This window comes from Stylophora pistillata, chromosome 7 (genome assembly GCF_964205215.1).
Source record: "Stylophora pistillata chromosome 7, jaStyPist1.2, whole genome shotgun sequence".
NCBI lineage: Eukaryota > Metazoa > Cnidaria > Anthozoa > Scleractinia > Pocilloporidae > Stylophora > Stylophora pistillata.
In genome coordinates, this window is record NC_142525.1 from 4022851 (window position 1) to 4046025 (window position 23175).

The 23175-nt window shown below is 38.3% G+C and overlaps 1 protein-coding gene and 2 pseudogenes across 1 annotated transcript; 1 reads left to right on the forward strand and 2 right to left on the reverse strand.

Moving 5' to 3' along the window:
- Window positions 1-217: 217 nt before the first annotated feature.
- On the forward strand, window positions 218-22371 carry LOC111339127 (ubiquitin carboxyl-terminal hydrolase 2). Its single transcript, XM_022945713.2, has 12 exons — window positions 218-1212; window positions 5835-5891; window positions 6528-6651; window positions 7777-7888; window positions 8491-8604; window positions 9835-9899; window positions 10980-11083; window positions 11529-11663; window positions 12454-12532; window positions 12918-13022; window positions 20125-20251; window positions 20995-22371. Exons 1-12 carry the CDS (start codon window positions 397-399, stop codon window positions 21080-21082), a joined length of 1926 nt encoding a protein of 641 aa, XP_022801448.2. The 5' UTR covers window positions 218-396; the 3' UTR covers window positions 21083-22371.
- On the reverse strand, window positions 14821-15772 carry LOC148726259 (uncharacterized; annotated as a pseudogene).
- On the reverse strand, window positions 15930-19541 carry LOC148726260 (uncharacterized; annotated as a pseudogene).
- Window positions 22372-23175: the final 804 nt, after the last annotated feature.

A 23175-nucleotide genomic window follows, 5' to 3' on the forward strand; every position in this document is an offset into this window, starting at 1 on the left:
TAAAAAAAAAACTTCCCACGATACGAAAACTGCAAATTTTTCCCAAGTCATGGTAAGAATTAAGGAATATTTCCCTTAGATGGTAACACTATTACTTCTAATAATAGTAGAAATGTTTGAGTTATTACGATTGCAACATACTGGTTATATGAACGTAACAGACGCGTTCTAGAAAGTACTCCTCAGCCCACCCTGGAAGGATATTTTTTCCTTTGTTTGGTTGCTATGACATCACAAACGAACTGTCAAGGTTAAAATTAAGTCACGTGACTATCCTGTATCATGGCGGCGAGAACAAACGGCGTACTATTCGTTAAGTGACTGTTATGTACGATAAAAAAATCAGCCTAATAGTAGGTTTTACTAGAGGCGATTCGTTATTCCACTAATGTACAAATGTCTTTGACAATGCACAGTACTCGTGCAATGGACAGTACTTCGAAGATTTCGCATGTCAGTTCCGGCGCCGTGAAAAATACCAGTCGTCCAGTTGGGACAGCCAAACACAGAAGTTCTTTTACTCCAAGAGCTCTACCCAAAGGACCAGGTCCTTTGCCTGATAAACCCTCGATGAATAGAGCAAGTGTGAAATTTGTCCCCCAACCTAGTCGCAATCATGCAAGTACTTCAAAAGGATCAAACTCTCTATCTTCTGCATCTCAGTACGACACTTCCAAAAAATCATATACATCAGAATCTCCCACAACACGACGGAAAGTTTCAGTTGACTCTGGTTACGGAAGTACCTCTGGAAAAGGTAGGACAGGTAATTACAGATATGGTGGACTATCAAATGGACGAAAGTCAAAATCGCTCTCGTGTTTGGGACCAAACACAGATCTTTCTACACCATACAGTGTAGATTATTATGAAGATAAATACGCGACTAGAAATTGGTCCACTCAGAGAAACAAAAACTCCAAACCAACATTATATGAGAGTAGTATTTCAGATAGCAGTCGTAATTGTCGATCTACAACGCATGCCGATTACAAAGATCCTTGGGGTGAAAGAACTGTAGCACTGAATGGGACTGGTACTAAGAGCGGACAATCGCATTCCTTGGAGAAATCAGGATCAAGCAAGAGTACTTATAATATTTTTCCTACGGACACGAGTCGAAAAAGTACCATAACTGCTGTGCCTGGATCAGATATGAGGTGTGCGAGAAAATCGTCGTTTAGCTCTTCTAATTCATCCCCTTCAAACTCGGTGAGTTATATGACAAATTTCTCTTCAGTTTAGCGTAAAATTTATCTCTTTTTGTAGTTATAATGACCACGGGATAATAAATTATGTTAATAACAATGCAGTAAGTGGTTTGAACCCGGGGGTAACATGTGAAGGTGTAGTCTGATCGTCCGGGTGAGTGTAGTCCTGAGAAGGACTGTTGTCGGTGGTAGTGACTGACGTTTTGACAACCTGTGTGGAAGTCATCATCAGAGTCAAGTGAATGATTGTTGTCAGTAGAATGTTCTTATTCCAGTTCATGTGAAATGATCGGTTGGTTTTGCCGTGATGTTATTGGCTGTAAGACTCAAGTGACGTAAGTCGGTCGTGATTGGTCTGTTTCGATCTGTTGGTAAAGTTAGGTCTTTCTTTTTCGGTCATTTGTGATGTTTATGTTGTGAATGAGTCGTTTGTATTCCGCTCCAAACTCAAAATCTGTGTTTCCGCGGCAAAACCTGGTGCATGCGTATACGTTATTCAGCTCTGTCCAGCTAACGCTCTAAACATCAGGCTCCGGTTGTTCGCAGGGTGGATAATGCTAATATCCACTGGATGAATCTATCTCATTATTCCCCTCACCTACACAGCATCATATATTCTCACGAAATTCACCTCCTTAATATTATTTTGGCTCATTTAATTTTTATCACCAGTCCTGGATTAGACCCAATGTTAGTTGGTCACGGTGGCACAAATTTTCCTTTGTCCAGTAACAACAATCTGATGTTTAGTCCTCTACAAAGGATTATTTTTTTTCCTTGAAATCTACAACAGAGCTATTCAGTGGACTGCTGTCAATAGGCCATTTTACAGTTGTGTACTTAGTTGCCAAGCCTTTGATTCAGAGTGAGGCTGAAGGTGACCTTGTTGCGATAGACCTGTATCTACTTAGCATGATAACAAAGTGATTTACATTTGAAAGGCAGCAAGGTTTGTATCATAACAAGATCAACCCCAGCCTCACTCCCATTCAAAGGCTTGGCAACCAAGCACACAACTGTAAAATGGACTATTGTTTAACCTTGATCCCAACCCAATATCTGATTGTTAATTCTCCCATCTTACTGCTTCACATTTTCCTGTAAGTTAGTTACAAGAATTTGGTGTTCGATCATGATAACTTCTACTTGACTAGTTTGAGTATTCTCATTACCTGTTTGCTGGATAATGTATGGATATGATTGGGAGTTACTTGTAAATCACTTCTGAGAGTAAAAGAGCTATGGTAGCAGTTGTGCCCAGGATTCATACAAGGCTGGTGTCCACCATATAACAGAATACTTTAAAATTCTTTCTAACGATACCATGATCAAACAAAATCAGACAAACCCATCCTAAAGTTTCAAGTTTGGCAGTTACTTATTTTTTCCAAATTTGATATTTCACTATTTGGAACAAGGATGTTTTAAATGCACAAGTAAGTGGATCTGAACTTAGATGCAACCCCGGTATTAAAAGCAACAGATTCTTCTTTTTGCAATTCTATTCTGAATTTTCAAGAGGTTATTAGTGATTGTCAAATGGGTTAAATAAGAGTGATTAAAAACAACAGACAATTGACCAAATCGAAATATGGCGTCCAATTTGAATTACCATCGTTTTGGACTTACTAGCCTCGTCTTGACATGGAAACACAAAAGGATCATCACATGTGTGAGAGGCTAGTAGGTCCAGAACAATGGCAATTCAAATTGGACGCCTTATTTCGATTCAGTCAATTAGAATCCTTTTTGTTTCTAATAAAAATGGGAGTAAATGGGAATGGATATCAGAATGGAATGGGAGGGGACCCTTTTTCTAAATTCGTGCCATTTTGAGAAGCACTGACTTGAAATGAGCTTTTATTTTAGGATAGTTATTTATTTGTGGAATTGTCATACATCGAAAGTGAGAGTATTTACTATTATTATCCAACTACACTCTGTAGAGTACAAATAACACCCAAGACGAGTACAAATATCACACAATGTTTGTACTCCAGAACCGGTTAAACAAGTTTTTTTACATCACACAAGCAGTGAATTAGATTAAAGTTACCCAAAAAAAAATAATGTCAGACAATTTAAATCATTTTTCTGATGGGGAAGAGTCAGAATGGCTGGTGCATATTAATTCAAGTTTATTAGATAGATTGAGTGAAGAAAAGCAGTTAGATGACAATAAAATTTCATCATTTATTGAAGAAAATAGAAACAGCAACACAACAATATGCCAAACCTGTCCCGCTTCACATACTTCTGTCATACACTCTCGGTAAATAAATATCTGCGAAATTCTCCCGCACTGAAATAACAATTTGGCTTGTTGGATAATAAATAACTTAACAGTTGTTTTGTTGTGTGGTATGGCTGAGTAGTTTTACTCATTATTTGTATTTTGACTTGCCCTAAGGCCTTGTAAAATATGGGACAACTTGTAAAAACTCTCAGCGATACTACACTAAAAAACCTCTTATTAGATATATACAGTATATTTTTGTGCCCTTCAAGATATATGTTCTATATTTATCTTACTAGACATTTTGTTGTGTCTTATTGCAAGTATTTTTACTTGTTATTTGTATTCTGACTCACCCTAAGGGCTTGTAAAAATACAACACAACTTGTAAAAATACTCAGCAATACTACACGACAAAAAAATGTCTAATGAGTCAGTGCTCTCAATAAGATTTGAACTAGGTGGCTACCTCGGTACAGCACCTGCCGGAGAGCGACTTGAGTGCGACTTGAGCGTGGTAACTGCGACTTGAGCACAGTGAAAAATACCCGGCGATTCACAACCAAATACCTGCCTGAGCGCCGGCAGGTGCCGGGTCTTATTGAAAGCTCTGATGAGTCAGAGATATATAAATAATAGTATAATTTTGTGCCCTTCAAATATTTCCCATGTGAAGAACAAGGGTGATGAGTTATAGTGAATGTTACTGATAAATTCTGCACATTCATTTTGGTACAATCTGATTAAAATGCATCCAGGTTGGGAGCTGAATACAGCTGTTTAACTGTTCAGCATTTCATGAGTTAGAAAAAACATTTTCAAACAAGAAAGCCTTTTTCTGGAATATGTTTTTACTGATTAGTGAACTGTACAAAGCAGCTATTTAGCTGCAGAAATTGCTACCTACTTTGTTTTATTTCTATTTGTGACATCTGTAATCAAATTTTTTTTAACAGTTTGTTCATAATTTGGCACACAGTAGAATGAAATTTTTTCTTTGTATGGGCCAGTAAATTTCTTTGGAATTAAAAATCCCTTATTACCCACACAATATTGTATTGTGTGGTTAATAGCTTATTAATATTGAGGTGCAACCTTTCCATGCGGAGATTACAAGTGAATTGGCTCAAACTTATTGAGATGTTACTTTGTTTTTGACATACTGACAAATTATGATATAAACACATTATGAGACTGTGAAAAAGTATTTTCTTGAGAGTTTGATTGTGATGAAACAGCCAATTCTCCTATCACATAACTTACAAGAGAATTTATGGCAGCTTTTTGAAGAAGAAAATTGCAAATAATAAAGATTCAATCAAACCTTTGTGGAGTATATAATTGCTATATGACAAAAAAAATATCGTCAAGGGAGTTCAGAAAGGTTCAATCCTTAACAGGAAAACTTGAATTTATTTAAAAAATTGTTTTTAAACAACCTACTGTTTGTTAGACATACAAGCATGGAGTGTCTTCAATGCTTAATTATTTATAGATTTGTCTCATTCAGTTTATTTTCTTTTGAATCTTCTACCTAGAATTATTTTCTGCCTTAAATTGAATTTTGAAATAATTTGGAGGGCTTTTTTTTCTTTAAATTACACCTACCAACATGCTATAGTTCTGTTTGGGAATGAGTTATTTTGACATTGTTTTAATTATCTGTCAAACAGAAATAATTTATTTACATATACCTATGAATACATTTACTTTTCATGGAACTTTGCCAGGTTTTGCAGCAATAAACCTGTTATCCTACAGACTGCAGTTTCCACTTTCCTTGTAATGATACCAGTTTTTCATTCAGTTTTCTCCTGTTTACAACGCAATTTTTGGAGTCAGGACAGATCTTCCAAATTCACCGTCAGAGCAAATTTCCAATGTACACATATCTTGTGGCAAAACAAATTCTGTCAGAAAATTTTTTAATTAAGCAAGTATAAGCATGTTTTGATGGAAGATTGAATAATCAGCAAGAAGAGGAATAAATCGTGGCTTTTGGATGTGAATGTTTAAGTTTTACACTGGGAGTTTATTTCTGTCTGTTGTGGGTCCTTTTGGTTAAAAGAAATTTGTCTTCAAGGAAAACTGTTAGTATGCTTTCACTTCTAATTTTATTTAGCAGTGCATAACGACAGCCTCTTATTTTGACTCTATCTAATATATAGCTGTTTATCTTATTTACAGATTTGAATGATTAAAATTCTATTGTACTGAATTTTATTTTGCAGTGCATATTAAACAACAGCCTCTTATCTTGACTCTATCTAATATATAGCTGTTTATCCTATTTACAGATTTGAATGATTAAAATTATATTGTACTGAAGTGCTTAAAGTAGAATTATGATCATTAATTGTTTTAAACTTGTTTGTTTTATCTTTTAGCCAACGGGAAGAGGCAGTTCAGATGGGTTAGTCGGTCTACGTAATCTAGGAAATACGGTAAGTAAATCTTTAGGTTTGAACTAACTCTCAACTAGGTAATTTGGTTATATCAACTCAGTTGAAATTGTAAATTGGCCACCGTAACAAATAAAAAAGCTGACATTTCAAGCATTAGCCCTTTCTAATCTTTCAAATCGGCACTCTTAATCCCACAGGTATCAACGAACGCTTTTCATTCCACTAATTTATTTGTGGTTTTCTCATTGCCATGTTCCCACCAATGGCGTACCTCCGCTTTTATATTTAAACCCACATATAACCCACAATTCCTCCATTTGCTCTGATGAAGCTAGGGCTAATGCTCGAAACGTCAGCTTTTTTATTCGTTACAGTGGCCAATTTACAATAATTTCAACTGAGTTGATATAACCAAATTTAGGAAGGGCTAACGCTTGAAACGTCAGCTTTTTTATTCGTTATGGTGGTCAATTTACAATTTCAACTGAGTTGATATAACCAAATTCAGTACCTTGTTACCCCCACCGACACAGCAGCACAGTTTCTTTAGAAACTTTTAGCCTTAACTCAACTAGTTTTAGATATCCTAAATAGTTGAATTCTTTAATTTGTATTTTACGACATTCAGAGAAACCTTTTCAAGGTGACTTACAATTTTTTGCACTTTTGTTGCAGTGTTTTATGAACTCCATCCTCCAGTGTTTAAGTCACACACAACCTTTCACTGAACAACTGTCAAAAGGCTCTCACCTGAAGACAATAAACAGCAACAGTTCTATGAAGGGCAAGCTTATTCAAGGTATACCCAGTGACATAAAATGAATATCAAATTAGTCTTTGCAGTAATGAAGACTACTTAATGAGCAGTAGTGATATTAAGGCATGAGGCCCATTTCTTGAAGGTCCTGGTAACTTTACAGGCCTGGTTAGCTGTTCTGTTTTCATTCAAGATGGGGGTTTCAAAATGTTTTGAAAATTCAACAATAAATTTATCGGCTAAAGAAACAAAATGGACTGGTTAGGGTGCTGGAATCTGTGCCTCTGTTCTTAAAATTTTGATTTTAAGATCATTGGCTTTTGGCCCCACAAGTTAATGGGACTTTTGAGAAACAGACCACTGAACCGGTATCGCAGAGGTCATGGGTTCAAATTCAGTACAGGCCTGAATTTTTTTCAGGCCTTATTTTCACTAATGCTCAAGTAGTGTTCGTTACTGAGAAGATCACTTTTATATTCATTTCTTAACCTGCAGTTCACTTAAAATTATGATCTTTATACAGTCATGTATATATATTCACAGCCATCCAGTGGTTATTATAGACTGTGAGGTCAGTTTTATGGCATTGTGCATGTAATGCTGAGCAATTTCTCTATATCATATCTGTGTGTTATTTTCAATTGTCATTAATGATCTTTTCACTTCTCAGAAATTCTGTCTTGGTCACTTGTGAAAGTTTAAAGGGTTAATAGGGGAATAAATTTGCAGTAACGATGGCAATTTTTTTAAAGATGGAACCTTTTCAGTGCTTGAGATAAATGTTCTCATAGAATGATATGTGACATTACACTAAATGTCCATTTAGGTGTATTTATTGTTTGGGGAGTAGTCTGGTAGTTGGTTAGAGTGTCATTTTGTCATGAAAAAAAGCTGTAGCAAGCATTTTGATAGAACTTTACTACAAGTTTCCTTGCTTTTAGTGGCAATTTTCTTGGCAATTAAAAATGATTTTTCCCATCCCCATTCCATCATTTAAGGTTGCGTCCAGCTTTATTCTCTTGGTTTGAACATTACTTTCGCTCCGACGAAGGGCTACCGCTCGAAACGTCAGCTTTTGTAATCGTTACGGTGGCCAATTTACCATTTCAACTTTGTGTATATATCCAAATTATTACTTTCAATGAGTTTGGCTTGATTTTTTCACAGCTTTTGCAGATCTGATCAAATCTATGTGGAAGCATGGTAACGGTGATGCAGTGTCTCCCCATTCGTTTAAAACTCAGATTCAAAGATTTGCCCCTCGATTTATGGGATACAAGTGAGTTTGCTATTGATATCATTATTATTGTTGCTTTGTAGCTTCATCGGTAGTATAGCTCCCCTCCACTCCCCCCCCCTCCTTCCCCCAACTAGTATCTGGAAGGCACAGACTTGAATCTGCAGGTGAAATGATGTTATTATTGATATTACCATTTTGTTATTTTTATTATTATTATTATCATCATTTTTATGTGTAAATGAAGGAAGGCATCCACCTCTATGTTTCATATTTTGTGATGATCCTCTTTGTTGGAAAACAGACAATTGAAAGAGATTAAGGGAGAAGGCAATTTAATCTGAGTCAGAATGCAGAAAATAATTCTACACACAGACACACACACACACACACACACACACACACACACAAAAAAAGAAACTGAAATAGAATAGAATAGTAGCCTGTTGATGCTAATATTTTGAACTGAGATGAGAACAAATTTGGGATTTTATTTCAAATCAAACATTACTCATGCAATTGCTAACTTCCTGGTACCCTTTGTGTCATAGTTGGTATGCAGTTTGCTAAAAATATCATGTGAAATGTATGTATTATGAGGTTTAATTTTTTTAAATTAATTTTTTTTTTTGTGATATTTGCAGCCAACAAGATGCACAGGAATTTTTACACTTTCTTTTGGAAGGACTCCATGATGACTTGAATCGAGTCAAATGCAAACCGAAGTTCACTCCATGTGAATTTGATGACTCACTCAGGTAATTATCTTTTTGATATGTAACGGTGACCAGCATCTAATTTCTCCTCACAGCACCCAGAGCTTGACACTAACTTTTCAGCCTACTAGCCCCAGCCAAGTGGCTATTGACATCTTAGATGTTTTTTGACGTTACAACAATTTTATTCTGTTTGATAGGCAAACTGGCTAGTGGAAATTGAAAACCACTGGCCAAAACTGAATTTCTACTAGCCTGTGGATAGTGGGCTACCGTTATTGTTGAGCCCTGCCATCTCTCATGAATTACACATTAAGGTCAAGAGAAGAAAGGAAATGATCACCAATTAAAGAAGCTCTTGATTGTTAAACAAATTCTCCTTGTCTGCACCTTAGGAAATGTACAGAGAACAGTATGGAGAATATACATACTGATGTCAGGGTGTAAATGGGTTAACCCGTAACAAAATGACAAGGTGATATGTTGAGTGCAATACGTCATGTTTAGATTTGCCAAACCCGCGCAGTACTGGGTTTAGTTCGCATATTATGGGATGGACCATGTGCTCGAGTTTGTTGTTGACGTTTCGTTTTCGTTTTTGTCACGTTTCCATCTGGTTACAAATTTTTCAAACCAGATTTTACGATTAATACCAAACTAAACCAGATCATCTAGTCAGATCATCGTTTCGAATCGGATTGTACGGATTGAGACAATAAATGGAGTTATAGGATCCAGTTGAATATTTATTCTTCATGATATTTGTACAAACCCTGTGTTGTAGACCTTGTTTTAACCCGTTAACTTCCAGAAATGATTAACATATGACTTTTCCCTATAACATACATTTTCCAGCAGACAGGAAATGAGAATACTGAAAGTTATCAAGTAGAAGTTTTTTATCTTGATCTAACACCAAATTCTCGCAACTAATTCACAAAGAAATAGAGAGAAACTAGAGGGGAGAATAGTCCAATTTACAGTTGTGTGCTTGGTTGCCAAGCCTTTGAACGGGAGTGAGGCTAGGGGTGACCTTGTTATGATACAAACCTTGCTGCCTTTCAAATGTAAATAACTTTGTTATCATGGTAACTAGATACAGGTCTCTATCACAACAAGGTCACCTTCAGCCTCACTCTGAATCAAAGGCTTGGCAACTAAGTACACAACGGTAAAATGGCCCATTAACAATCAGATCTTGGAATGGTTTGTCAATGGGGTTGAAGCGTGTGTGTCATTTCTTACGTCTCTTTCAAATTTTTTTTTTTTCAGTCATCAACAGAATGCAGAGAAGTCGTGGGAAAGTTATCTTTCACGCGATAACAGCTTGGTGACTGGTGAGTCATTTGAACTTATTTCTTTAGTAACATTGCAATGCACTTGCTGACGGCCCGTAATTTTAGTTGCGATCAGTTCGAGCAAGCTTAAAAAGTAACAACTTTTTCTTTTGATATATGGGCGAAATATAGAATTACCTTATAAATGGACATTTTCTCGTAAAGGATACGAAGCCCCTCTTACTTTGGAATGAACTTAACAAATCAACGGTGGTGAAGCGTGGTCTGCACTCCTGTTGAGAACGATATTCGTCATCGCAGTGGTAAAATGTTGTGCGCCTCTTGAGTCCGCAACAAATTTTGACCACTGTGATTACGAATATCCTTGTCAAAAAGAGTACAAACCAACGCTCAACCTCTGTCAAGTTGTTTTTACCACAACATCGACGTTAAATAAAACGATTCTTTCAGTGCGTGACGCGTTCACGCGAGCAGCGTTGTCTGCACACTTATCAGAACGGCAAATAGTCCATTTTACAGTTGTGTGCTTGGTTGCCAAGCCTTTGAATGGGAGTGAGGCTAGGGTTGACCTTGTTCTGATACAAACCTTGCTGCCTTTCAAATGTAAATCACTTTGTTATCATGCTAACTAGATACAGGTCTCTATCGCAACAAGGTCACCTTCAGCCTCACTCTGAATCAAAGGCTTGGCAACTAAGTACACAACTGTACAATGGCCTATTGGCCGATCAAATTGCGACATCACTGCCAATTGTGGTAAAAATTAGCTTTCTTCATTGTAAAGCAAAACAAAAAAAAATTAAATTTGAACTTGCTGAGTAGCATGAGAAACAAGTTGTCGCTAGAAATATGAACTTTGCAACACTTGTGAAAATAGCCCCGTCGGTCTATTCAAGCCCTGTAACCCAACGGTTATTTTCTAACACTAAAGCTTCGAGAAGATTAGCAACCCACATGGTATGTGGAACAAGGAGCCCTGTGGAATTTCAATGCCAGGGAATGTTAATAGTCGTCGAGAATACTATTTTTGCCATTAACAGGATGAAAAGAAATGTTCCAGAGTTTGAGAGTAGTTTGTAAGTTTGTGATATTCATTGCTTTTGACCGTTGTTCTTCCAGATCTCTTTGTGGGACAGTTGAATAGCATGTTGAAATGCTGTACTTGTGGTCACACATCAGTAACTTTTGACCCCTTTTGGGATTTGTCACTTCCCATACCAAGAGTAAGTTGCTCAACAGATTTTGGAAAAAAAAAAAATTTAACTACCAAAAAAAAAACAAAACTTTAAAATCTCAAATATTCGTCAATCTCCCGAGTGAATGGAAACTACTACCATTTGTTTTGATAAAAGTTTCTTCTATCGGACACATGTTGTCCTTTGGACAAAGGCTTGGCACCAGATTTTTGCTAAATATTTTCTCTTTTTAACCCTAGAGTCAAATTCTGGTGCACTATTACTTAACATACAAAGTTTCTAACCCAAAAACGTTTAATGAAGTAAACTGATATTTAAGTCGAGAACATGTAAGATAATGCTTCCAAATCTGCTCGGCTCTTTCTCCTTGATCTGCTTTTAAATTTTTGAGGGAAAACTGAGGGAGAAACAGCAGATAAACGCCATATTTGTGTGACCACGACTCGACTATTTCCATAATATTTTTCTTCAGAAATCCCGCCATGCATCATCCTCTCCTTCGTGGTCTGTAAGGCGATCCAGTGGGGCAGATTACGACGAGATTACGCTTAGGGACTGTATACTTTCCTTCACCAAAGAAGAAGTCTTAGACGGCGATGAAAGACCAGTAAGTCAAGAAACAACAATGCCTGTAGTTTTCAGGGAAAATCAGTTTCCTTATGGCGACCCCAATAATTATGGTTCAGTTTTAATTTCCATTTTCCACATTTATTTTTTTAAGTCCGGGAAGAATGTTATTGATTTTCTAAAGCATAATCATTTGCCTTTGCCTTTTTCACGGCCGGGGCTCAAAACTGATATCCTTGGACTCGAAAGGAGTAGGTATATTCGTTGTGCTAGGTACGCAGCGCGTACAAAGTGGCGATTGTATTAATGCACGTTTGATGCACATTCAAAATATGTACATATTCTATTCATTTCCTGTCCAAGTCTTCCTTTTGTCACAGTTTTGGCATCGACAAGAGCTGTTCAGTAACTCATTGCTTTTTTGCTACAATACTCTACAACTATGCAACAGTAGGCAGATGCAGTCACAGACTTCCTTTATTCCTGGAAGTTGTTCTTCGCAGTTACCCATACCAGATCACAATACACATATTGACTTTTGATCTCCAACCATTTGATATATGAATATATAGGGGTAAGTTTCCAAAGAAACTGTGGTGCTGCGTCGGGGGAAGTAACAAGGTGATTTGGGTTTTATAAACTGAGTTGATAATGTAGATTGGCCGCCGTAAAAAGTTTCAAAGCTGACGTTTCGAGCGTTAGCCCCTCGTTAGGACGAAATGACGAAATGCTCTGACGTAGGGGTAACGTTCAACGTCGACTTTGGAACTCTCTACGCAGTTGATAAAACCAATTGAAAATTACATTCGATATATCTTTTTCTCTTTCAGACTTGCGAGAATTGTAAGACCAAGAGAAAATCGACGAAGAAATTTTCCATACAGAGATTTCCGCCAATCCTTGTTCTTCGTATCCTTTCTGTGTTTAAATGTTTTGATTTTGCCTACCTTACGATGAAAACCTCGATTTGGGGGGCTTTCTTGGAAAGCGGAAAAACTCCCCTGTGTAGAGGTGTCCCCACAATGAAGGTTATGAGTTATAAGTCTTTCAGTTGAGACCCAAGTTTGTGTCCTTGGAGGTGCCTTTAGAAATAGGTTGCATCGCACCATGTAGAAAGCAACATAGTGGCTGATTGTTTGATTTGCAGTTTTATCTTAGTTGAACATGTATTTTAAATTTTGATATTGACAAACTGGGCATCAGGTTAGAAATATGGAAAAAGTAAGGGTTTTTTTTTTTCAATTTTTGTGTCTAAATCAGTGATGAGATTTGACCTTAATGTTCATTTAAACAGATTTAAAGAGGTTTTCAGGTTTCAGTTTCCGATCCAAGCTACAGACGAATGTAGAATTCCCTTTAAACGATCTGGATCTCACTGAATTTGCTGCCGACAGCCAAGGTAAAAACATCACGATTATTTCGTTCTGTTCGAAAGTTCCTCAGCTGATGAAGAAATAGAACACTTGTTAGGACGCTGGATGAGCCCATTGAGCACTGACAATTTTGAAAGTTCTGCAAAATGGTTGTCTACTCCGGGGTCCGTACATGCACGATTCGACAAAATTTGCCACTTATTTAAATGTAGAATGAAAACCAATCTTAATACTAATAATGATAGTAATAATAATAATAATAATAATAATAATAATAATAATTTTTTCTGTTCAGATTTGACTCCGTTATTTATAGTTTTCTAGACACTTGGACATTAAAAAAAAAGGAGTAGATGTGAGCCGAAAGTGAGTTATTTTGGATCGTTTTTTACGCTGTTAACATTTTGTATTGTAGAGGATTTTATGGAAATTATTGCTAAATAAAGTACAGTTATTTTTGATAATAACTTTATTTCAAAACTTAAAACATTACAATGACTTCGCGTGGGTAATGGTTTTTCCTCTCGTACATTTCCAAATTAATTGATACGGAACACATCTGACTCGTATCAGACCTAAGCTAACTTTGATAACAAAAACGACCTACCTATAAAAATCGCGAAAGCAACTACTAGTTCGTATTAAAAGAATTTCAAAAAACGTGCATCGAAATTACCATTAAAAAAGTAAATTACACTAAAAAAATGTATGAGAAGGGAAATGACACTCTTACTCTAAAAAAACTGTAAAAACAAAATCGAAAAACGTCTAGCCTACATTTGCCATAGCATTGTCAATTAAAAAATCTGTATCGAATGTTTCAAATGTTCTTCTCTTCTTTCTTGTACCTCTTAACCATAAGAGGGCGCATCGTAAGAGCGCAAAAGAGATTTTGGCTCTAATCCAGGACATAGTGGTAGAGTATGTTTCACATTTCGTAATGAATATGAGTTCAGCTAAGGGTTTATGGTAAATTTTGCATTCAGCGCCCATCCCTCGGGTGGTACTAAAGATCAGGGGCGTAAAGGATCCTTGTTCTGTTTCCAATACTCTACTGGCATACTTTCGTTTCTTCTCCTTTTCGTGCTGTTTAAAGACTTGCTCAGATGTCTTCTCGCGATAGGAGTCAGCATAAGGGTGGAATACCCGCACATCAAAGTATGCAGACTTCTGTCGCTCCCAAAAACCTCTGGCTAGAATATCAAGACGAGCATCTTGGGAAGTATTGGCTCCATTGTTCAAAACTTCTCCCGTAATCTGCTGCAAGGGGAGGCTCGATTTGCACATCTTTACATACGGTGCTAAGCAGTGCCGCCTCCAGGTCTCTGATCTCATTGTGGCGTTGTATCACAAACCCGCCATTTCTGCAGGTCATCGCATGGTCCACGTCAAAGATGTCACCACAGACGCACCGGTTTGGGATGTCAGAGAAATTCCCAATTATATCTCAGCTTAAGAGCATCTCTAAATTCTCCTTCATTGAGATCGTATCGTAGGTCTTTTAACGGGCTGACAGTGAGCCAACTGGAGGAACCTCTTTCTGATGCTTGTTCATTCACTTTAAGCGAGTTCGGTGTTAACATGTTCTTTACCCTCACTTCAGATTCTAGTAATAATAATAATAATAATAATAATAATAATAATAATAATAAACCTTTATTCACTATAGTCACTAAAAGTATTTACAAAAATTATGATAAATATTGGCCCACTTCGTTTAATAATAATGATCGCAATTATTTACAATTTTAAACCACCTATCTAATTATTTACAAATTTTTAAAAGAATTAATAATAATGTTCACGATAGAGGACTGATTACAATATATGAGAAAAGAAAAAAATTAGCATTACTAAATAGGAAAAACTAATAAAATAATAAAGACCTAAAAATTATGAGTGCAGATGTAGACCAGCTACAGCGAGGGTGAAGTCTTCTGCGACCTCGCGTGATTTAAACGGAACACTCTAGAACCTCTTAAGCATCTGTGTACAGTTCTCAATGTGGCAAATGAAAGTTGTATTCGTAGCCAGGAAATGACGCTGGCATAAAGTTCATTATTCTTGTTCGAAAGCTTATTTGCGAGGGTTCTTAAAAAGTTCTCACAGTCAAGTCCCGTGCCTCCGTTTGTAGCAAACACCAACGGTGTAAAAGTTCCCATTTCCACATCCATCACTCTCTGGTGGTATTTCCTCTTCTCGTTTTCTTGCTCTTTGAGGATCGTAGCTGTGGACTTGCCCTGGTTGGACCTAGAGTTAACATGTGTTACACGTACGTCGAAAAATGCTGTTACTCCTGTTGTCTAAAAGGCTCCTGCCTTCATGTCCAGCCTCGCTTCTCGACTTGTGACAGTTGACTGAAGGTTAAAAACTTTATTGTCGAGCGGTTGCAGGAGTGGCTCTGTCTCCACATTTCTGCACACTTTACTGTAATAAATAGTAATAATATAATAATAATTTTATAATAATAATAATAATGGATGGCCTAATAATAATAATAATAATAATAATAATAATAATAATAATAATAATAATGATGCCCTAATAATAATGGATGCCCTAGGGGGGTGGTAACGGGAGCTGGATGTCATGATGCGTGAGCTGGTGGGAGGCAGAAGCACAGACGTACTGCGAAAGATGCGGAGGGCAGTGCTCTCGGGCACGCTGAATATTGCCCGGACTTTCAAGGTGGCTGTTTGAATTCCTGTTAGAAGGAGGACCACACAACGGGAAAGCTTTTCAGGATTAGTTAATGTCCATTTATTTTTTACTCCATGGCTCACAGGTAACGGTTTTCGCCCTGTGCTGCCTGATTAGAATGTAGCATTCAGTTGATTTCTCTGCGATAATGATAATAATAACAATAATAATAATAATAATAATTATAATAATATTATGATAACAATTCTATTTAGCAATAATTTCCATAAAATCCTCTACAATACAAAATATTAACAGCGTAAAAAACGATCCAAAATAACTCACTTTTGGCTCACATCTACTCCTTTTTTTTTTTTTGTCAAAGCGGCTGGAAAACTATAAATAACGGAGTCAAATCTGAACAGATTCAAAGTCTAATAATCTGATAAGTAAAAGCATATCTAAAACTATACAGAAAAGAGAAAGGTGAATGGCAAATCTAGAACCCTATATACAAGGCTGCTAAAAATCATGAAACAATGTCAATGGCTCCCTCGGAAGCTGCAATTTCAACGTCACAATTATTATCGTCATACGCAGCGCGGCGCTTCACCCGCGATCCTCGAAGGCAAACTAAGGCCGACCGAAGGAGGGCAAAGGATGTCTTTGCTCGGATCCAGGAAATTGTTTGCGAGTATCGTTCCCCTTTCTTACCAGCTATCAGCTCGGCCAATCGGCTGTGGTATCTTATGCATTCCATCCCCATCCCTCCCGTAGTTGTAAATACAAGCGGCGTAAACGAGCCATGTTCAACATCCAACACTCTCCTTGAGTACAGCCGCTTCTTGTCGTTTTCATGGATGCGATAAATCTGCTGTGGTTCCTGGTCCTTGTAAGACTCGGCATTAGGGTGGCAAACCCTCACATCGAAGAATGCCGAGCTCTGGGGATCCCAGAAGCCACGCGCCCGAACGTCCAATCTTGCGTCTTGTGCTCTATTAGACCCTCTGCTGAGTTTTTCTTCAGTGATGTCTTGGAGAACTGGCTCGACCTCGACATCGGTACACACTATACTCAAAAGGTCGGCCTCGAGGTCTCTCAACTCATTATGCCGTTGGATAACAAAGCCCCCTCGTTTGCAAATCATTGCGTGGTCTACTGTGGAGTTTTCCCCACACGCACACACTGATGGAATATCATCGAACGGCCAATCATAGTGTAATTTAACAGCATCGCGAAACTCTCTCTTGCTGAGGTTGAAACCATGTTCTTGAAGGGGAAGAACTGTGAGCCATACAGAGGAGCCTTTTTTTTGCGCTAGCTCTAGAGCTCGCTTGGTCTTCCGTGAAACAATTTGTTTTAGATTATCTGCAATCTCTGAAAGTTCTTCAGCTTTTCCATGTTTGATAGCCTGACGCCCTGACTCGATGAGGGACTCGTCGGGTAGTTGATGAGTTTGAGCCATGATATGTTCGACAAGAGAAGATGTCACCTGAATAGATGAGGCATGTTCGCGTGCAGCCTCGTGACATGGGTTGCTCAAGCTCAGGGTAGTGTTAGAACGTCTCTATCCAGTTTGCTACACTTGCGCCCTACGATTGCTGTTATAAGGACCTGGGAAATAGCCTCTTCAAGTGGTTCTAGAAGATCATGGACATCACGGAGAGTTCATAGGAAGTACGTCCAACGATGCTTTAATCCAAACGTTTATGCGGCATAGCTGGCCTGCGGTTGAATCTGTGCAAATTCAGCCAGCTGAACGACTTCATTGACCGAGGTAGTTACTTTCTCGTTGACATAGTCCTGCAGATAATCTCTTAAGCCTATCACAGCTCCAAGATGCTTCTGCCCTTCTACTGTCACGTTAATGGCTGTATCTTTAAGGGCTTCTCTAACAAGTGCCTCCTTTTCTGGCTTTGCAATAATCCAGCACTTTTTTCCGATTGGAAACTGGACCAAATGTATTAAGACCTTTCCACCATTGCTTGATTTCTGAGATAGTGCCAGCTCTACAAGCATCATCTGCGAACCAGCATTGCTTTGCATCTGACATGGCCTGTAGACTTGTTATCAAGGGCTGGGTGCTGAGGGCATATATTGCCATAGCAAGTGGGTCGCCTTGAGTTGTTCCCTCGACTGATGTTATCTCTTTACCACCGGTGATAAATAACCGGGCTGAATGGCGATAGGTGTTTATGGCGTAGACTGCAATTAGAGGACAAAGAACGCGGATAATGTGTAGAGCCGCTGCCCTATTAAGGGGATTAAATGCATTAGACGCATCTATCAGCAGCACCGCGTCGGTATCATCTGCTTCGAAGATTCTATGCATAGCGTGTATTGGAGCCTCGCTCCCTGATTTCTGCCCCGCGCACAATTGTAACGAGCCACTTGCCTCAACAACGTCCCTCTTGGCTATGTTCATGACGCATTTCCCGCATATTCTCCTGATCACTTCTCCAACTCCTATTGGCCTCACAGCACCCTCTCCCTTATCTAGAGGGATGAGGCGACTCGCTAATAATGGCTCAATGGTCGAAGGATCTATGTAATGAGTACATAGAGTCCTTACCATTGTAGCTATCGCCTCACACAGCTTCTTCGATGACTGTTTGAACGATTTACAAGCCAGCATTCGTCTGAAACCGTTTGCGTCAACACCATAGGGACCCCTAGAACCTTTTGTTCTTAAAGCAGCTTGTCTGACCGTTTCACTGTTGATCCCAGAGTAAACTGACTCAGGAAACTCGTCATCAATCGGCCCAAACAGGAGTGAGCCCAATTTGGCTGGTTGAGGATTGGGGTGTTTTTGCTGTAGTTGCGCCATAACTTCATCGGTCAGCGGTAATACACCACCACTAGTACTTTCGCTCAGGAAGCGAAGTGCTGAATTTATCTGACCCTCGAGCACGAGTTTGGTGAACACTTTCGATTTATCAGGTGGATCTGTAGATCTGAGTTTGCCTATTCGACTTTGAATAATCCGACCTTCGCGCAGCAACTTGTTGATTTCCCCGTCTTTCCACTGTACAAGACGTTTTGACAACAGCTCCTGGTGCTCTTTGGCTTTGGACTTGGGACCAGGCTTCTGAAGGCCTACTGCAAGGAGCACAAAGGCAGCTTTCAGAGCTGTGTTGGCAGTTAGCACCGTTATTTCACTCATTAATGTGCGACGTAACTTGATCTATGAAGTCTCTCCCTGTGTTACCATAGGGGACGAGAAAAACATTTTTTTTCCAGGTCGCAATCTCATTATAGGCATCCGTTATGACTGAAGTCTGCAAAACAATCTCGCTGCCGTCTGTCCGCTTACCCCACTTTATGTTTTCTGGTTTGCAGACACTAAAGTGGTCAGGAATGAAACCGAGTGTCGGAAAATTGTCTTCGCTCTATATTGTCTGGTTTGGTCGTTCCGTTTGTTCAGGGCTATCTCCTGAGATTTGTTGCAAAGTAGTAGTCGTATGCAAATCTTGACTCACTGTAGCATAATTAGCATAACGTGAGTCAATTTGGCTGGCCTCTCCAAAATTAAAATTTTGGTCTCCATTTCTTTGATTTCTTGGCTCGAATTCTTGTTTAGAAATCACATCTATGGCTTTCAAGTCATCTCGTTTTCGGTCACTGCCCAAAACTCTATCATCTTTAACCTTCCCCGCGGAACTGTGTTCCATTTTCTCAAGCCTTGACGCTTGGTCTCGTAAATTCTGGCTCCTAATTCCTAAATGCTCGTAGCCTTTATCCTCCCACAACTGTTTCATAACTTCGATATAACCCTTTTTCCTGTCATTTTCATTACATGGTGGAGTATCTGATCCCACAAGTTCCTTCGCTCTTTTCTTGCATTCGAGTAAATCACAGTTCATTTGTTCCGTCCATTTAAGTTTCACTCGTGATTTGGTAGACATCTCAATTTATCTGTCCATTACAATAAAATTTCCATTGGCTTGCTGTTCGCAAAATTCTTCAAACAATTTCCACTCGTATTTCGTCTTTTTCACAGTGTTTGACCACCTTTCATAGAGTAACAGGCTCTGGTACATCCAACATGGCCGCTTTCTTACGTTCTTATTATGATAATGATAATAATAATAATAATAATAATAATAATAATAATAATAATAATAATAATAATAACAATAATAATTCAAAAACCTTTATTCACTATAATCGCTAAAAGTATTTACAAAAATTATGATAAAAATTGGCCTGCTTTGTTTAATAATAATGACAGCAATTATTTACAATTTTAAACCATATATCTAATTATTTAATTAATATTAATGTTCACGATAGAGAGCTGATTACAATATATGAGAGAAGAGATAATTTAGCATTGCTAAATAGGAAAAACTATTAAAATAATAATAATAATAATAATAATAATAATAATAATAATAATATAATAATAACAATATCTTGTCGGCTCAAAGGGCTCTGGTCAACCCACACTGGTGCAATGTTGTATAATTGTCTGTCATCTGCTTTCAGAGGGTCGGTCAGTGGTTTACTCCCTGTACGCAGTCTCGAATCACTCAGGCAGCACCTATGGCGGCCATTATATGGCTTACTGTAAACATCCAATCAGCAGACAGTGGCACTGCTTTAACGATTCACGGTGAGTTTTCCTTGCTATGAGAAGTCGATGCACCCCAGTCTTGTTTGTGTTCATCACCGTACGACCAGAATTCTTTGATATGAAGGAAACTGGCTATCCCCATAATTTCAAACAATTTAACAGGCAATATTTCGTTGAGTACGGACAGTGATTCAGGATTGCTGTGATATTGCCTCGTCACGTCTGTGATTGGTTCAGAAAACTTGTGCCATCCTCTAAACCAGTGAGATAACAAGCCTAGACCTAAGCGCGCCTGGCCACTCGTGTTTTCCCGTGCTTCAGGCAGCTTGTCGGTGTTGACTCTGAAGTCTGATTGGCTCTTTGTGACGTTTCCCGTCCAATAGGGACTGAAAGCTTGAAGCGCGGGAAAACGCAGGTGACCAAGTTGGGATTGATTTTAGTTAAAATGCATTTGATTTGTTGAGGTAGTGGCACGAGTTTTCTGGACTAATCACAAAGCTAATTGAATCCAGAATCACTTTCCATGATCAACTAAACACTGCTTTATTCCACGAGCTAGAATTCTCAGGTTTTCATGTCATTCTAGAGAAGTTTAAAGAAAAAGGGTACAGTACGAACTGAAGATTACTAAATCGTGACAAAATTTTTCTCTCCGTGATAAACTGCTTACCTGGCGGTTATTTTCGAACACCTGCGGAAATATCGCGAAATTCCGGAGTTTTCTTGGAATGTGTTAATATTGAACTTTCTTTGAAAGTTAACAGAGGTTTGTTTTGTTTCAGGGTGGACGGAATTTCTCGATCGCGGGTGCCAGGAGCACAAGCATACATCCTTTTTTACGAGAAAGTTGACAGAAAATCATCGCCATGACGTGAAGGCCAAACCACAAATGCTGGCATTTGTGTAGTACTCACACACTCCTTCGAAGCGTGACTTTTTAAAACTTGCGTGACACTTGCGCAATCTTTTTATACGGGGGTATTAGTGATAGTATCGGTGATTTTATGATTTTTTCTGTAGAGGAACTTCTACAGGACGATCTTGGAAACATTATTAAAGCAAGGCATTTGTATATTATATTTGGTGAGGTTTTTTTAAGTAGTGATTTTTGCCGCGTTTATTTTTTGCGTGACAACCCGTTTAGTGGCCTTGTTATGGTCATAGATACCCAGCGTTGGGGTGGAAGGAGACTGGGTATGAAGCAGCTGATTGTCCATCGCGATTTGTTACAATAAGCAGTTATGTCTTGATTATGAAGGATGCGAAAAAATTTGCGTCAATTAGAAAGAGATGAAAAATACTCAGTCAAAATTATTTTGGGCATTCTTAGTCTGGAGGAGTCAGATGGCCTTGTACAGGAAGTCTCTTAGTTAGAAATTCCGATCGAAATTTCTTTTCATTCAACCTTTCACCTTCAAGATTTCATCAGTACTTCTCCTAACTGTCTGCCAGGCAACTCTTGTAATTTGAGTAACGAGAAGTTGGTATTTGATCCACTAATTTTATTGTGATTGATATTTTTTTAATTCTCATTACTTGTCTGCTTGATATTGTTTTGATATTGTAAAGAGAAATTCTGCTTTGGTCACCCATAGGAGTTAAAAGGGTTAAACCGTTGGGTTGATTAGCACCAAAAAATTATCTCCTTGTAAAACTCTTTCAACAATTCTTTTTTTTCAAATTTGAGGAAAATCTCAAGATGGTTTTAAATCAGTTTGTCTCAGTGACCCTTGGTGTTCAGAATAAAATAAAAAAAGTAATTTTTTTTTAGTGATGAATATGCCACTATCCCCTGGATAAAAATAATTTTTTTTCATGGTCAGGTTTTATGCCCATTTTTTTATACCTTGGAAAAGTATCTTTTTAAATGTATGTACAGATTTTTCTGGAAGAGAGAATGGTATTTAGTCAAGTAGCAAAGTTTCCCTAGTCTAAAGATGCTATAGTTCATTCACGTTTTACAGGAAATTATATATTATTTATTAGGTGGGAGTGCGGAAATTTTGTAACATATTTATTTGAGAGTGATAGAAACAAACTTACATCAATTGTGATTAAATTATTGCTCGTAGGAATATTCTTGTTGTGGTTTGTATTGTGGACCGCAACGTCTCGACTGTACTGACTTCCAATAAAAAGCTGGCGAAATCGACTCAAAACTTTCTTCGTTGTTGATGTTAACATCATCATCATCGTCAATCCTTTTCATGCCTCGTGGCACACAGGGCCTTCACAGAGTATTTCCACTCCTCTCGATTGATTGCTGCTGTCCGCACGACTTCCAACGTGCCTGATGTTAACGTTACGTTGAATTCATGAGATGACTTGGCATGATTCGGACGTTCGGTTTATCCTAAGGAAGCGTGACAATGAATCGTGTGATAGTTTCTGTGGATCGGAGAAAGGAGGAAAAATTACCCAACCCAAATCCTTTTTTTTTTCCAGCCGGACCAAACCCATCACTCTGTTTACTGTTCCGTTCCATTTTACCGTTTAACGGCCTGGTATTGAGATTACTCCAATTATCTCTTTAAATACCAACAATCCTGTCCCCCCTCTCTAATAAATCCCCACCCCTATTACCTCCTTAGGCAAGACACTTTACTCTCACAGTGCCTCTCTTCACCCAGGTGTGTAAATGGGTACCGGCAATTTAATGCTGGGGGGTAACCCTGCGATGGACTGGCATCCCATCCAAGGGTGAGTAGAAATACTCCTAGTCGCTTCATGCTACAGAAACCGGAGTTAAGCACCTGCCTAATGGGCCACTAGGCTCGTAAACAGACTTAACTTTACATTACCTCCTTCCTTCTCTTCTGTAGGCCCCGCTAACTGACGAGCATCCCGTTAAGTTCCCACCTGCAGGAGTTTAAATCGCCGGGTCAACTCCATGTTTTGGATTACTGAACCTACCGGTTCGCTAGTTCGCTTAACATTTTTTTTTCTTGTTCAATTAGTTTAAT

Bases quoted from the DNA above. Each gene is read 5' to 3' on its own strand.
- LOC111339127 (XM_022945713.2), top strand. From the start codon at position 397: ATGTCTTTGACAATGCACAGTACTCGTGCAATGGACAGTACTTCGAAG. The intron at 11,084-11,528 runs GTAAGTTGCTCA...ATTTTTCTTCAG, and splicing joins TGTCACTTCCCATACCAAGA to AAATCCCGCCATGCATCATC. The intron at 13,023-20,124 runs GTAAAAACATCA...ATCTGCTTTCAG, and splicing joins ATTTGCTGCCGACAGCCAAG to AGGGTCGGTCAGTGGTTTAC.